This window comes from Miniopterus schreibersii (assembly GCF_964146895.1).
Source record: "Miniopterus schreibersii genome assembly, chromosome: 9".
NCBI lineage: Eukaryota > Metazoa > Chordata > Mammalia > Chiroptera > Miniopteridae > Miniopterus > Miniopterus schreibersii.
The window spans coordinates 12,660,279-12,676,879 of NC_138118.1; the positions used below are offsets into that span (position 1 = coordinate 12,660,279).

General features: G+C 43.5%; 1 protein-coding gene across 1 annotated transcript in view; it reads right to left on the reverse strand.

Annotated features, from left to right (window-relative positions):
* EXOC4 (exocyst complex component 4) overlaps positions 1-16,601 on the reverse strand; it is a 643,225-nt gene that overhangs the window by 176,218 nt on the left and 450,406 nt on the right. The window contains exon 11 of the mRNA XM_081147994.1: positions 14,866-15,085. Within this exon, the coding sequence (XP_081004120.1) occupies positions 14,866-15,085 (220 nt within the window). The remainder of the gene's footprint in view (positions 1-14,865; positions 15,086-16,601) is intronic.

The following is a 16,601-nucleotide window of genomic DNA, read 5'->3' on the forward strand; positions in this document are numbered from 1 at the left end:
TTGTTCCATTATATGAGTTTGGTTACAACATTCCTTGTCTGCTAGGTTATATTTCTGTCATGTGAGTAAACCAGCCTGTTCCTATATGCCCAGGACCTGAAAAAAGTAAGGAAGTAGAATTTGAAAAAGCCTAAAATTTTTGCCATTACTTAAGTTTTTGCATTCGCTAAGCTAGCTCTAAAGCAATTGATCATTTTACCCAAGGACAAGGTCTGTGACTGAGTTAGTATTCATGAAGTGAGTCTATCAGTAGTTTCATGAGCCAATTAGCTTGGTTTTCTTGAGATATATCAGCTATATCTAGTTGAGAAAGAGTAAAATTAGCTTTTAATCCACTCACTTATGATTATTACTATAAAGCTACTCCATAAAAACGCAGACATTATAAATATATAACTAATCACATAAATATTTAACTAATGCATTTTAGACAAATATATGAACTATAGCAAGATTTTTAAAAATATCGCTACCCAGGGACTAATTAAAAACATTCACCAACTAAATTATAACATTATAATTAGAACTTATCTCTGATTTTTTTGTTTTTTACCTAAAGAGAAATCTTTAATTTGCTCTGATTTATGTTTTATACATCAAAAAGTTTCTGATCGCTTGCAGCTTACAGATTTCTCGTCATGCTGGGCGCTGGAGAAAGTTCTTTCTGCACTTATAGTTTGGCCCCTCTTTCTATACTTCTTCTACCCATTAATTCCTCCACAAACAGAGAGGACTTACGAATTCAGTCAGGCCCCTGAGCTGGTGCTATGCTTTACTAACATGCAGGTCACTGTATATTCCAGCAGGTATGTGCCACCTCCTGTGTGTGCCACCTCCCAGACAGAGATTTTGTGCCATCTGACATGTGGCCTTTACTGTAGCTGGGGCCGCATGTCTTCAAGTTGGTTTTACTTTTGGGGGTTGGAGGGTAGAGTTAGAAGGAGAGAGTGTTTTTCCTGGAAAAGAATTCTAAGTGTATTTTTTAAAAAACAGAATTCTAAGTGTATTTTTTAAAAAACAGAATTCTAAGTGTATTTTTTTTTTTTTAATTACTCTTAGGGTAAGGGCAAATTAAAGTATTTTTACTTTTGCCTTTTCCTTAGGTTTAACAGTTTACTCATCACGCTCATACTTTCATCAACACGCCACTGTAAGGTACTTGTTTATTTGTGTCTGTCCTCACCACCACAGCCCCATCCATCCCCACCACTTCCACGCACAGCTAAAATCACACCCAACAGATTTGAAAACTTAGGACCACAAAGAAATATACATGCGGATGTTTACATCCTAAATGGAGCAATCAAGATGCCCTTCAATATGTGAGTGGATAAACAAACGGTGATATAACTGTACCACAGGACACAGCCAGAATCCATACCATGGAGTATTATTCAGTGATGAAAAGAAAAAAGCTGTCAAGCCATGAAAAGCCATGGATCAATCTTATGCATATTGCTAACTGAAAGAAGCCAGCCTGAAAAAGCTGAATACTGTATAATTCCAATTATATGAATTCTGGAAAAGGCAAAATTATAGAAACAGTAGGAAGATTAGTAATTGCCACAGGCATGTGGAGAGGGGAAATGGGGGAATAGATAAATTAGGGCATTTGGGAGGTGGTAAAACCATTTTGTCTGGCACTGTAATGGTAAATACTTGACATTATGTGTTTGTCAAGAACTTTAAAGCACAAAGAATGCACCCTAATGTATGTATGCAAATTTTTTAAAAGTCATTTAGGAGGTTAAGGGATCCAGGACAGAGTACAGAATGTGACAAAACCATCTAACTGTATCACAAATGCGTAAAACCACCTGGAAAGGTGTGGGAGAAAGAGGTGCCGGCCCAAGTAATTTTGGAAATTAGTAGAGTCAGTAAAACTAACAGCGAAAGAAACTACACAGGACCATGCACTAGTTGATAAAGCGTTTCCTACAAGCCTGTGGATTCACAGTTCTTATGCTGCTATATACGCTGCTGGGACTGAACAGTTAAGTAAACGATGTAAATGACAGAAGCCAGGTTTTTCACTGTTAAAGAGGGGGTTACAGGTAAGCGAGAGGAGGCTGGAATGACTACAGCGATGCATTAGAGTTGGAGACATCAGTGTGAACTCATTTTTAGCTTAATAAACAGGTTCAAGCGGCTACAGAGAGAAACATGTACAGATATGAATATGTACAAGGGTTAGTATACACACATATATTTCCTTTCTCTATCAGCTGAGAGGACCTAGAAGTAATGATGCCCAAGTAGCAACAAGCACAAGTCTCCAGATCCCGGTTGCCAATACTACTCTTCAATAACAGGAACTGAGCTCCTTGGAAAAATGAGGGTTCCTAGGACTGGGGTAGAAAATATACAGGTGTAGTTTGGAGCATCTTGCGGTGCCAGAAAGTTAGTGCTAAAAATCACAAAGATTGGGACACAGGAGACATGAGTGCCAAGCAAAATACCTCCCAATGGCCAAAGTTGGAACAATCTGAGCAACAAAATAAAGTAGTTTTGGATTGTAACCCACTGTGTACAATAAAAATCCATGAGTCCATACTGACAAAAATATATATAAAAATGGGAGATACACACCTCTCATGCAGAAGCACCCCTCAAAATTTAAACACATTCTCTGCTGTCAGGGAAGCAGAGACTATCTGCTCACCCTAGAGTGTGTGGGCCGTGCAGTGACTCCTTCCAGAGAGTAAACTATGGAAAGAGGGAGTGAGAGAGGAACTTTCCAGTGAAAAAATCCGACACACGCTGGCAGCTAGGGGGTCAAGGTCAACGTGGACAATGATGAGTCACGCTTGCAGCCTGCACACTTCCTATGACATGATGAGAATGGCACCTTCCTCCCCCAAATACATACCCCTGGGCAGATCATGAGAAAAATCCATCTGACAAACCCATATCGCAGGACATTCTGCAACATACCTAACCCATCGCAAGGTCATTACAAAATGGGAAGTCTGGAGCTGTTACATCTGACAAGAATCTAAGGAGACAGGACAACTAAATGTAGGGCGATGCCCTGGATGGGATCCCGGAGCAGAATAAACACACGGGGTGAAAAACAAACAAATGAGGCATCTGAATACAGTGTGAGATTTAATAATAAGGATGTATCAATACTATTCACTAATTGTAATAAATGAACCACACTAATATCAAGTGTTAATAGAAGGAAAACTGAGTATGTGGTGTATGGGGCTCTCTGTATTACCTTTGTAACTTTTCTGTAAATTTAAAACTTTTCTGAAATAAAAAGTTTATTTGAAAAGAAAGTCAACTATTTAATGCTACTTTCCGTGGCAAACAATACAGGTTCACTTTTACACATGCTATGCCTAGCTGTGTAAGCCAGAGGCCACCTTTTAACAGACTGCTGACAATTTCCCTTTTATCATTCAACAAATGAGAGCCTACTATGTGTCAGAGATTCCTTTTGGCTCTGATGCAAAACTCTGACAGGATCGAAGGCAAGGGGATACTTCTTGTTCCAGAAGTAAGAAGTTAACTGACAGCAGGCCGCTCTCTGCTCAGGCAGGCTGCTCATTCCGGCAAAGCCCTGGGAGCCGTGGACAGACACAGCGAACAAGGTCACCGGGGCACTTCTGCAGGCACCTGATAGGCAGCCCTGACCTTGGGATGGCCAAGGGGAGAACAAATTAAAAAAAGCCTTGTGGAATAAAAGGCAGAAGCAATTAAGCTCCTGCGGCTGGAAGAGGGCAGGAGACGCCTGTGAGGAGAGGTACTGAATGGCTCTAATTTAAGTGCAGTTATCTGAATGTGACTCTATAGCCATTTGCAAGTGAATACTCAAGGTGTCCGGCCTCCAAAGGTATGGCCACCCATCATGGGAATAGCTGTAGCTATGGAGGGAAAAAGCAGATACAAATGACAAAGAAAAAGAAAGGGAAGCTGGAAGCAGAGGTGGATTTTTGTTTTCTCTTCAAAAGACTCTATTTTCAATACACACAGTCCAAAAAGGACATAATGACACAGATAACCTGTTAACGAGCTCGCTGCGTGTCACATCTCCCCCAAAGCAGCGCTTTCACTGACAGAGCCCCTGTGTATGGAAAAAGGCAATAAACGAGAAAGGTACAGCTTAATCTTTGCACAGATGTGACTCTGCCGATGGCGCTTTTGTGGGCGGAGGTGATGAAGGACCCATCCAGCCCTCTCTGCGAAGGCCTGGAGAGGAGCCTGATGGAGATTTACGAGCACAGTACTTATTCCGGAGAGTAAGCCTGTCCGGTTTGTTTGGCCAATGATGACAATCGATCAAAGGACCAACTTCGAATGCTGAGCTGAGCAAATCTCAGCAGCCGTGAAGTCGCTACTGGAAGCTCCGGTCCAGAGAGAGACAGTCCCAGGAAACTTCCCTTCGGCACTGGGTTACTGGGCCCCTGCCTTGGCTGGCCTCTGATCAAGTCTGTGAGCTGTCTAAAAGAGCACCCATGGGAGCACACCCCTTCCTGACTGTACACTCTCCCACTTCAAGGGTAAACCGCGCTGTTCAAAACTGAAGACCTCCTCGAGAGTTCTGCCCCGGCAGCCTCCTTTCTCACTCTCCCTTCCAGCCCTCGTCTAGGCTCATCTCACTCCCTCATGAATACACCTCTCGTGTCTTGACTGCATTATGCCCCTTGTTTGGGTCGCTGTCTCCTACATATCCTGCAATGCCCAGTTCAGGACCTGCCTCTTGACTAACATCTTGAGTCCTCTAGCCCACGGCGGTCTCTCTCCTTAACTCTTAAACTGAAATCTTCCGATTTCCTAACTAAACTGGAAGCAATGGGAATTACACTTTAAATTTCTTCTTCATCTCCACATTCCTTGTCTCGTGACACCACAAAGTAGGTGTTTAATAAGTCAATATTTGTCATTTAGTTTCACTAGAATTTCAACCGTGGAAATTGCTCATCTGTGTCATGTCACTCTCGCTATAGCAGATGTGTCCGACCTTCACCAGCCCATCTTAGAGGGTGTGCACGATACGGTGAGCACAAGTTTTTGAGTAGGACAGGATCCTCAAATAGCATGAAGGAAAACAGATGCTTTATTCGAACAGTTAATCTTAAAGGGCCATTTAACTTTCAAACCGAGACAGTCTTGTATCTCTCCTCCATTTTCTCAGTAGAACATCTCTAAGCTGGAGCTGCAACGTGCAGACAGGACAAAAATTACTTATGATAAGAACCTCAAAAATTCCCCAAGAGCAGCAGTTCTCTGTCTCCACTCGTCTGGCTCTGAGCAGTCATCTGGCCAGATCAGCAATTCCGCTGCTCCCAAGAATGATAACTATCATTTGCTCGGGTTGTCGAGCCAGCCTTTTCTCTCTTCTTGGAATCTTTGAATGGGACGTTCTTCCTCTTCTCTATCATTTAAAGAAAAAAATAAATCTGAAGACGCCTCTGTTAGCGAGTAAAGTCAAGTACATTTCAGCAAAGGCAACTCTCTACAGATCTGAGTGACAGAGTGTTAATGCAGCTCCATCCCTGTCAGCAGATCTGTCATAAGTCATTACCTTCCCTCCTGCGCATCCACCAAGGAGGGGCTAGGCAGGATCAAAACAGACAGCAGCCAATCAACATCTGCAAATGCTCACCCCAAATGAGCCATTTTCTAGAACAGTCTAGGTGACGACTAGGATGGTCATTGGCAGGCCTACCTTTCCTGAGAGCAAAAGTCAATTCAGAAGCTAGTTTAAACCCAGGGCTTATCCCTCTACTGATGTCTGAAACAGCCTGCTGCTCAGCAAGATCCTAGAACCACGTGAAGCTGGTAAACAAGTGTCACTGCTGTAACTGCTTTCTCACCCAGCAGGCCCTCGAGACTCCCCTGCCCATGTGGATAAAACCTTCCATCCAGCTTATTCTTTTAAAACTCGTGATAAACGAATTTTTGAAAAGTTGCATCAAAATTAAAATCTGTTCCAAACACATCATGAGAGATGATGGACTGTTGAAGAAAACATTTAAGAATTATAACTGACGTCAAAAGACACAAACTTTGAGGTCATTAATGGTTCTTATATAATGTATAAGGCTGGTTGCAGATGATTTTCTGCAGATGAAAGAAAAATATTTGTTCATTTCTAGCCCCCTGGACTTTTTCTGAAAGCCTCGCTGCCTGTATTATGTAGAAATTAGTTTATATATACACAGGATGGGGCAAAGTAGGTTCACAATTGTTCAGATGGAAAATAATATAATTAACAAATAATACAAGAATGAACTGTTTTGAATACTCACACCTGTACACCTACTTTTGCCCCACCTTGTGTGTGTGTGTGTGTGTGTGTGTGTGTGTATAATGTTTTCCTTTTCCTTGCTTTGCAGGAAGCTGCTTATAGAAATCTACTTAACCAGACACTATTTAAAGGAAACGTTTCAATGGGTACTTTTAGAAACTGAACACTTTTAACAAAGCAACTACTTTCCCACTTAATTCATTTCTCTTTATATTCAGATTCTCTAAGAAACATATTAAAACCCTATGAACACCACTGTGGTAAAGAGTTTAGGGAACTATTAGAAATTCCTAACTGGGATGGCCAGTGAAGAACCAAGATGACCAAGTTTGCTTCCTATGAAACAAACACAGCAAAGTACTAATTGTACCATCTAGGTGATGAGTGGGTGCTCACAGAACAATTTCCTTCAGCCTTTTTAGGTTTTTAAAAATATTTTCATAATCAACTGTGGAGAAAATATTGCCAGGTTCCTACCCTTGTTATCTGACAATGGTTATCTAAACAAACTGTTGGTAAAAACTAGTGCAGCTTTCCACTCAGTGGGAAACACTGGTCGGGTCCGTAGGTGTTTTCCTAGCACCACTCCCTTTCTGCCGGCGGATTCCCTGAGCGGCCTGATCACGTGAGGCGAAGGCGAACAGCAGCAGCTATGAAACAGCTCAATATGCAGAGCAGGCACAGGCACTGCTGAGCCAGCATCGCTTCCACTTTAGAGATAAAGGAAACGAAGCTCAGGGAAGGTAGGTGGTTTGGGTTTGTCTAACGCCACTGAGCTGACAAGGAGACCAGATCCCCATCTTACGTGCTTTCCCTACCACGCCACGATGAGATTTACATTAGTTACTTTCCTGAATGTCTATGAAGAATCACAACAGGAATTCTACAAACATTAAAATGTACTGAACCAGTAACAGAATAATACAAAAATAACTTACTAAGACAATTTCAAGGAAGAGATGAATGTTATAAAGTCCCCAAAGTCCCTATCAGTCATGGACTATCAATTTGCTCAGCTGTCTCAGGAGGGAGCAGGTGAGTGCTGAAAGCCACGGCGACAACACACCAAGACAAGGACAGAGGCACTTTCTACTGCACTTTCCTGGATAAAGCCTAGTGCTTGGTTATGGGAGGCCCCTACTTGTCATGAAGAGGCCACACAATAGCAGTAGAGAGTAAAACAAAAATAATAAGAGTAAAATTCACAGAAAAACAAAATGCAAACTGTGGTATCTCTTTAGGTGTAGATTGACACTGAAGACACGAATCAGACCCCAAGGCATCTTGATTCTAAGACTTCTTTTAGCACAGTGAGACTATTAGTTCCTCATCTCAGAGCTTCCAGAGGGGCAAAATCAACTGGTCAGCTGTTTTCAACTTAATGACTTCCATGACGACTTCCAGAAGACCTTAAATGGCACTAATCTGGCTACGTTAATGAAAACGGGATGTATCCTGTACCACCCCACGGAATATGACAACTGGCCATGATGTGAACATCATTCAGACGCAACATTCTTCACACAGGCATAATTCCATGCGATGAAAACAATATGCCTTAGCTGCTGGGCACACTTCTTGGGAAACCAGCAGGAGGACTGGCAGTGCCTAAGCTTAGCTGGAGAGAGAACAGGTTTGGGCATCAGTGTAATTATCTAGCAAATCATTACACTGTAAGCAGCTGTGTCGACCAACCTTCAACGAGGCTTAACCCCAGCTCCAGCAATCATTCAGCTTACCACACACTCATCTGGAACCTGTTGACACCTAGAATTTGGACCATCCCCCCCTATTACCTAACACTGCTTCCTGTCAGAGGGTCTTCAAGGAAACACAGCAAATTGAATGTATTGCATTTTATGTAACCTGCTTCCAATTATTAGCTGTAGTAGGCTAAACAGTGACTGCCCCCTCCCCAATAAATTTCCACAATCCTCAAAATGTGACCTTACTAGGACACAGGGTCTTTGCAGTTGTCATTAAGGACTGAGATGAGATCGTGCTGGCTTGAGGTGGGCCCGAAATCCAATGCCAGTGTCCTTCTAAGAGCCGGCAAAGGACAAATGGAGACACAGATGAGAAGACCAGGTTGAGATGGAGGCAGAGGTCAAAGTGATACTGCCAGAAGCCAAGAAATGCTAGGACCACCAGAGGTGGATGCAGCAAGAAAGGGCCCTCCTCTAGAGCCTCTGAGGGGGGTAAATGTGGCCCCTGGAAATTTAGTATGAGAATTGGGAGAGGTTAAACCTCCAGTTTTAAGCCACCAAGGTTGTGGGAATTCGTTATGGTAGCCCTAGGAAATGAACAAACTGGCTATTATTGGTCATAAACACTGCACGCAGCTTCTGCTAATAATCTGCGGGTAACCTCCAGGAAGAGAGAAAGGAGGTGAAACAGTGTCATCTCTTACTGTCACACTAGAGTAGTGGGAGGTAGGAGACACAAGTTTCTAGGCGAGTGCTAGAGTACCAAGAACTGGAGTGGGTACACAGCACAGTGGTGTGAGGGGAGATGCACACTGAAATGTGGACAGGGATGGCAGGGTGGCGGGCGCTCTCAGTAGGAGTCAGAGGCCTGCACAGGAGAGAGCAAGGCGCAGGCAGGGGCACGATCAGAGCAGCGAATGCTGGAATCGACACATGACGTGGGAGGGAAGGAGACACATGTGACGATCATTATTCCATCTATCATTAGAAGTGACCCTGTGTTCCTATGACACATTTTATTATTGTTTTATAGAGGAAGAGACAGGTGCAGAGAAGTTAGCAAATTGGTCCTGGCTACAAAGTTTTCCACTGAAATGTTGTGATTTAAATCTATTTGTACCTGCTGCCAAGACTGAGGTACCCAGTTTGGTTCAAGGATCAGAGAGCCCACTCTTATGAACCTGACTGAATTAAAGAATGCCTTGGCCGTAATTTTTATATGCTTCCTCTCGGGGCAGTAATTGAGTCCCTGACATAGAGAGATCCAGGACAGTGGCACTAATCCTGGCTGCAGGGTGGGACCATCTGACACCTTACAAAACGCTGATGCCCAGGCCCCACTCCTGATCAACTGAGCCCAGTCCCGGGGATGGGATCCGAGCTGTGGTGTTGGCAGAAAGCTCCTGGGCGATTCTAATGGGCAATGCTGGTGAGAACTACTGCTCTACACCCTCGGGTAACAGTGGGCAGTGCCGCTGGCTGAGGAGGAGAGAGCGAGGTGTTTGCAGCTGGCTCTCACCCTCAGTCCTGTGAGGGAACCTGACCAGAACTGGGGTGGCAAGGAAATGAAAATATGCTTTCAATGTTTTGAGAGATCACCTACAATTTTTACTTGCACGCTTATGTTTTCGTCTCTGATGATGCAGGAACTCAAGCCTAAGTATTAGGAAAGCCACTTCTGCATGAGCCAGGACATGCAGGCCCCTCTCGTGTTTGGAGAGAACTCTACAGGGTCCAGCAGTGTGCTAGGCTAGAAGCCCTCTGCTGCCACTGTGTTGGGCCTGCGTGGAACACAGCTGCATCGTTTAAGTAACCACTGCTTTCCACAATGCTAAGAGTGTGTGATGCGAGGTCCCACTTCCAACTGCCACTGGGTGTGGGGTATCATGTGAGGCAATGCTTCCAGAACTCCAGTCTCCACTGAAATCACCTAGAGGGCTGGTTAGAGCAAAGCTTCCTGGGCGCTAGCCCAGAGTGGACTGAGGTTCAGAAACTTGCATCTCTCATGGGCTCAGGAGACGCTGATGCTGACAGTCCCTGGACCACACTTTGTGCTTCACTGACACAAGGCCATGTGTCTCAAACTCAAAAGTACATGCAAATCACCAGTGATGCCTTACAAATGTGGATTCTGACTCAGGTCTGACGCTCTTGTCCACAGACACTCTCTAGGTAGCAAGGGTAAAGCATACTCCATCAGGGGGAAGAGAGAAAACTGAACTGACTGGTACCTTTGCTCAAGCATTTATATGCCTGAGCAGCAGTGTGACAGGTAAAAGATAAAAACATTACGCATCAACCCCCTGCCCTTTTTTTGGATGGAGACACTAAGGAAGCAATAAATTAAATGACACCCCCAAACCAATGATGAGTAGGGAGTTGAGGGGATGTTTCCTGCGCTTAAGGAGTGAGCAGTCTATAGACTCCTATAGACATGTAAGGATCAAGGGCATCCACTTCAATGGCCTGTTTCTATAGCTGCGTGTCCGAAGGCCAGAAGATCTGACTCGGGAGAAATGAGGAATGTCCCTTAAGAGATTTCCTCATTTTGAATCAGCACACTTTGCCTTGCACCACGTGGAAGCCATTTAAGAAAAAAAGTGGAATCTCAGATGGCAAGAGCACGAGGTATATTCGATCCTGCCTCACACAGCATTCACACTATGAGTTGATGACATTTTAATGGAAGCATTGCCAAGAATCTTAAACCCAAGTCTTATACCACAAAGGAACATGCACACACGTCCTTGTACTGAGGAAGCCACCAATAATTCATTCATTGTCATTCACTCCTCCATTTATTCAGCAGTGTGCACCTCTCCAGCAGACATGGTGGTAGGAGCTGGGGGCTTAGGAGGGAACCACCTGCAACAAATATCCAAACTAGGCTTTGGGCACTGAGGCCAGAGGCTGGTTTTGTGCTTTCCTTTCTCTGTGAGTCAATATAGGAAATAAGGGATTTGGAGCACTGTGCCCCTGCCTATGGTGAGAGCTCAGGTCCCACCTCCCAATCTGCTGTAAATTGATACTTTTATAAAATACAATAGAAAAAAAAATTTACTAGAAAAAAGAAATTTTAAAACCAGAAAGATATATAAAACACAAGTCTGAATTTTATATTAGGTACAACAGACAATATCAATAGCTATTGCGGGGGGGGGGGGGGGGGGGGACTCTAAATGCTTACTTTCAAATTCTGTCCAATCCTAGCAGACTGGGAACAAACAGCCTGCGGACACGCTACGCCTCAGGCTCCGCGTTGGGCAGGACTTGTTCAGAGCAGGACTCCAGGGTTAGGTGCCTGGGCTTCAACTGCAGTCCTGGCGCTGGCTGGCTATGTGACCAAGCGCAAGTTATTTCATTTCAGTGTTCCTCAGCTTCCTTCCCAGTTCCCTGTTGCCCATACACGTAAAACACTTGCAAATAAAAACTTACAGAGCACTCAGAATGGTGTCTGGCTCAGAGCAAATGCTACTGAGGCGTTAGTGGATCGTATACCGTCTGCCACTGTGAATGCTGCCATTGCTGTCACTACCACTGTCACTCCCAGGACGGCGCTGCTGCGCCATCTGGACCAACACTGGAACGGCTGTTTCACCTACGAAATGGGCTTCGCAGCTCTTCCCCTCTGCTTCCTTCCCTCCCATCTATGAACTCAGTGCCCAGAGAGTGAAATTACCCATGGGAAGGCACGTTATCGCCCAGGAAACTGCCCCTTATAACCGCTCTCTACAGCCCAGATGTCGCTTCCGAGGGAAGGGCAGTGTCCTGGGTTCTCTGCGCCCGCACATCATCGCCCCAGTGACAACAGGTGGGGACAGCTGTCCTTCACTTGCCCCGGAGACCCAGTGGGCCGAGGCTGTGACACTGGGTGTGGCCCGGGGGAGGCGCCACCCCTCTGCTAAGGGTATTTTCATACTTCACGTAACCAAACACTTCACCCACCTGCACCTTTTACACAGACACAGATTCCCCCAGCTCCCTCCTTAACAGCTGTTTAGAAACTCAGCTTAAATTTTTCAGAATTACTTCTCACTTTTTCTTCAGATTAGTCACCTATAATTGGCTGGGGATAACAATATCGAGGTGACTTGGAAACACAGTTAAGAAATATTGAGACCTGAGCTTAGGAAACTGTTAGAAAACAATTCCCAGTCATTATAAAGCAAGAGAAAAGCTCGAGATTGAAAAGGAAAATAACCATCGCTTCATTTGCTTTCTAAATCTCCTAAGTCTGACAGTATTAAACACATTTATTGACATGGCCTAACTATTTTGCATTCTCATAAAATAAAAATTTTATGAAAAAAGAGAGGGCAACAAAATAACCAAATAAGAAAGCAGGGGTTTTGGCTCTAAAAACGAATTTGGAGATTAATGCCTTGAATGGCTTTAGTTTCCATTTGCTCGCTTACCTAGAATTTCACATCCTGAGAAAGAGAGCAGGTCGGAGGGAACAGGTCGGAGAGAGTGGGCCAAGCTGGAGTTCTTACCTAGTTCTGAATGGAGTAACCGATTTAAAGAACATGAAGAAAACACACAAAGAAACCAGAGGCATAGTGACACGTGCACATGGCCGGTGACAAGGTTGGGAGTGACTGAAAGCACACTGGTAGGTGCCCGGGGATGTAATTTAGTGTGTGGCCCTGACATGGCCCAGACTGCAATCAACCAGCTATGAGTCTGAATGTGTCCCTGCTACCCAAGCTGAAGATCATCATGTTTAACAAACCAGCATCTTCCGTTCACAGGTTCGCTTCATAGTACACTGCTGTCTTTTAAATTCAGCGCACTAAGCATACTGAAGTTGCTCTGTCCAACATACAGCAGGACACTTCGGGGACACAAATCCTGGAAGGTTTCTGATAGAGAGGAAGTTAATGACATGGCCAGACAAAGGAAAAATGTAAACAGGTAATTCCCCTTCTCATCTCCCCCGACTCTGCAGTTATCAATGACTCTCAAAACTTGGTTTCCGTTTCTATGCGCCCCACTGCCCATCTGTCCATGCTTGCATGCATTTACTCAATAAATTATTTATTGAGTCCCTTCCTGCTGCCAGGGACTGTATTAGGCTTTTAGTGGGAAAAGACAAAAAATAAACAAGCTAGAAAATAAATTAGCTAATAATTACAGTTATTGTGTTAAGAAGGAAAAAAATCAAAGTGTTAAAATAGAGACTAACTGGGGAGATCCATTTGGGATCCTGACAAAAGAGAATTCCACTCAGATGAATCAAATAAAGAAATATTAAAGAGGAGACACTCAGCACTGAAAGAAGCAACAAGAGCTGTCGGGGTACCAGGAACAGAAAGAGCTGAAAGCTGTAATCAAGGGGCAAGAAGACATGGTGTTGCCAGCGAGTGACCAGTGAGAGCTGGAGCTACGGAGGAAGTGTCACCACGCAGGACTGCTACTGAGGGATGAACCCAAGGCCAGAACCATGACCCAAACTGGGCAGGGAGGAGGTAAGAAACAACCCAGCCCCTTTCTCCACTCACCCTCCTATCTGCTGCTAGTCTTCCTACTGGTGGGCCTGATGTGAGTCACCTGGCAAGGCAGCTTTGGGGAGCTCGTCCATAGAGTTTGACTTCAGTGCTGAGAGTGGACTGGGGAGATGCGAGGGGAGGGGAGAACGGCAAGTTACCAGGGAAAGGGACCTACTTAAGTAGGATAGTCAGGAAAAGCTTCTCCATGGAGGTGACATTTGAACTGAGACTCAGAGAGGAGAAGGTCCCAGCCATGGACAGAGCCAGGAAGAGTCATCTAGCAGACAGCCCAGTGAGCGCATGGCCCTGCCACTCCCCTTCTCTGCACCCATGCTCAGTACACACCCCTCACCAGCGGCACGTCTCACACAGATCCAGACAATACAAATGGACCCGTTCCCTGGGATGACGCCGTAATTCAACTTCTGGGAGAAGCAAAGGTCTCTTTTCTTAACACCAGAGAAGAGTTTGCTCCTAAAAAGGAATGCTCCTACCCAGGACTTCTCAATGAAAGGTTCAGAGCTGCTATTAATTCTAATGTACACAAGGAAACATCAAGAAAGACAAATACGTAGGCAGGTGCGGGCAGGACGCAGAAGCAACTATAACTCTCTCCCGTGTATGCAGCTTCCCTCTGAAGATCAAGCCATCCACATCTGGAGCTGTCCACATAGCATGCGACTTACATAAAAAAATAAACATTTTTTTCTCTTAAATGAAGAAGCACCATGAAGATTCAATTATAGTGTAATAGCAGTTAATGTCGACCCATAATTTAAATTCATACTATTTTCTTTTAGTTTTATATTTGTCTTCGTGTCACTGGATAAAATGGATATAAAATAAATACCTCAAGCCTATTAATCCACATATCTTCTGAAAAATTATTTTATTTCTGTTGCCCAGAAACCATTTCTTTATATAGTTAAAGGAAAATGTTCAATATTAGCAAGATCATCACTTGAATTAAATGATCTGACTTTTAAAAAACAGTTTGCCGGTAGGTTCAAATTCACTGTGAGCTAGCCAAGTTCTCAACAGTGAGTGTGCCCACAAATGGGTACAGAGAGTTTCCTGCAGGCAGCTGAGGTTAGGCAGGGTGACTTTCTCCCTGCAAGTAAGTCCTTTCAAGGGCAAATTCCAGGCAAATAATGAGGCACTGCCTGCATGTTAATGAGACTGGCTGTGGACCACATTCAAAGCTAGCCACTTTTTCTTAAAGATCTTAAGGAATTTCTATTATCTCTACACTAGTCCTAAATTTCCCTAGTGCCCATTTAATTTATTTCCTCTTGTTTTGTCCCTGATGAATATAAAAACAGATGGCAATTCTTCTTCTTATTTTGTTGACTGGTGACTTTTGCCAAGGCCATGAAAACTGTTGACCAGGAAGTTCAAAGTATATCATTACCTGCAGAAGCGGCCGCTGCACCCCCAGCACCTTCATGGTGTCCGCATTAGCCAGGATCTTCAAGGGGTCAGATGTTTTCGTGACTCCTTCAATCTCCTTGTTGATTTCTGCCAAGACTTGATTGAGAAAGATGTTTTTGATGTACACAGTGAGAAACTCTCGAAGAGGACACTGCTTGGCTGGGCCAAGTCCCAAGGCATGCTCAATTTCCTGAATAAATCTGGAAGACAAACAGTAAAACTGTTGTTAAATGTGTCAGAAAGATAGTTATAGAAATATGACAAAACCCACATGGGTACCTTTTGACTGGCTATTTCCACGGAGAGATGCAGGGAAATTCCCAGAATTCATAACAAGAGCAGTTCACCACTCTGTAATATTCATCTAATAATCTCTCTCTCTCTATCGATCTAATAGTCATCTTTCTCTATATAAATATCTATCTTTTAAAACTACAAGTTATTTCACTAATAGAAATAGGATGAAACAGAAAATGACTTCTAACCTAGGGTGGAAAAAAAAGAGACACACAAAGTATTTTTATTAATTCAAGAAGTAACTAAGATAAGCAGCACAGGCAAGCATGATAAAAAAACAATTACAATGCAAATTTAAAAGCACACTCACAAACACTACACATTTCTCATTGAGATCTTTATATGTGTAGACAGAAATGTTGAGAGAGAGAGAGAGAGGAAGAAAGAGAGAGATAAAATAAAGGACAGACTTTTAATCTGGGATGATACATGAGTTGGGAGGTTACAAAAGAGAACAGGATGGGAGATGGGGGCAAAGAAGGACTTCAACCTTATTTGTAAAGACCTATTTCCTTTATTAAAAACACTTAAAGCATATATAGAGAATTGTTAATAACTGTCAAAGCTCAGTGACGAGTATGCAGGTGTCTGTCATATTGTTCTTTGTACTTTTCCTGCTTAGCATGTTTCTGACAATACACATTTAAGTTACTACAGTTTAGTTTATAGTGCCTGTCCTCCAAAACCAAGATTCAAATTCCAGTTACCACAGTATATTAACTGTAATGGCAGAAAGTATAAACTTTGGGGCTAGCTCTTCAGTTCAGATACCTCTACGTGAATAATTGATGTTCATCACAATCAATGATCAATCATCTCAAAGTGTGTTGGAGCCTGACCACTGCAAATCAGTTATTCAGTCCATGCACAGAGAGCAACGCGTGTCCTGTGCTCCTGTCTCCCAGTGATACACCCAGGTGATATTTTACAAAGGACAATGAAAGGACGTAATCGGCACACAAGAAAAATAGATAAAAGTACAGGAAAAAACTAAAAGTGGTAACAGTGGGAACGAAATTTGAATTCATGTAAATGGCTTTACAGAAGAAACAGCTGACGGTGGATGTTGACATTACCCCCGCCTGAGAGGCAAAGGCAGCCTGAGCCAAGGGGGAACTTGACCTAAATCAATGAGGACTCTAAGTGGTTATGACAAAAGGGATGAAGGTGGCCCAGAGGAAGTATGCCAGCCAAGAATTTCACATTATAAGAACTCTTAGAGATATTTCATGACATTGAAAATCAAATAACAAAATACTGGCAGTTGATCCAAATTTTGAAGGAGGAATGACATTTCACCAAGGCACAGAAAAGATGCTCCATGTGTGTCGTAAGGGATACAGTGCAACAAAGGTGCAAGCACTGTTCCAACTACTCTCGATGAAACTTTAACAAACAAACAAAGCACTTCATTTCTCA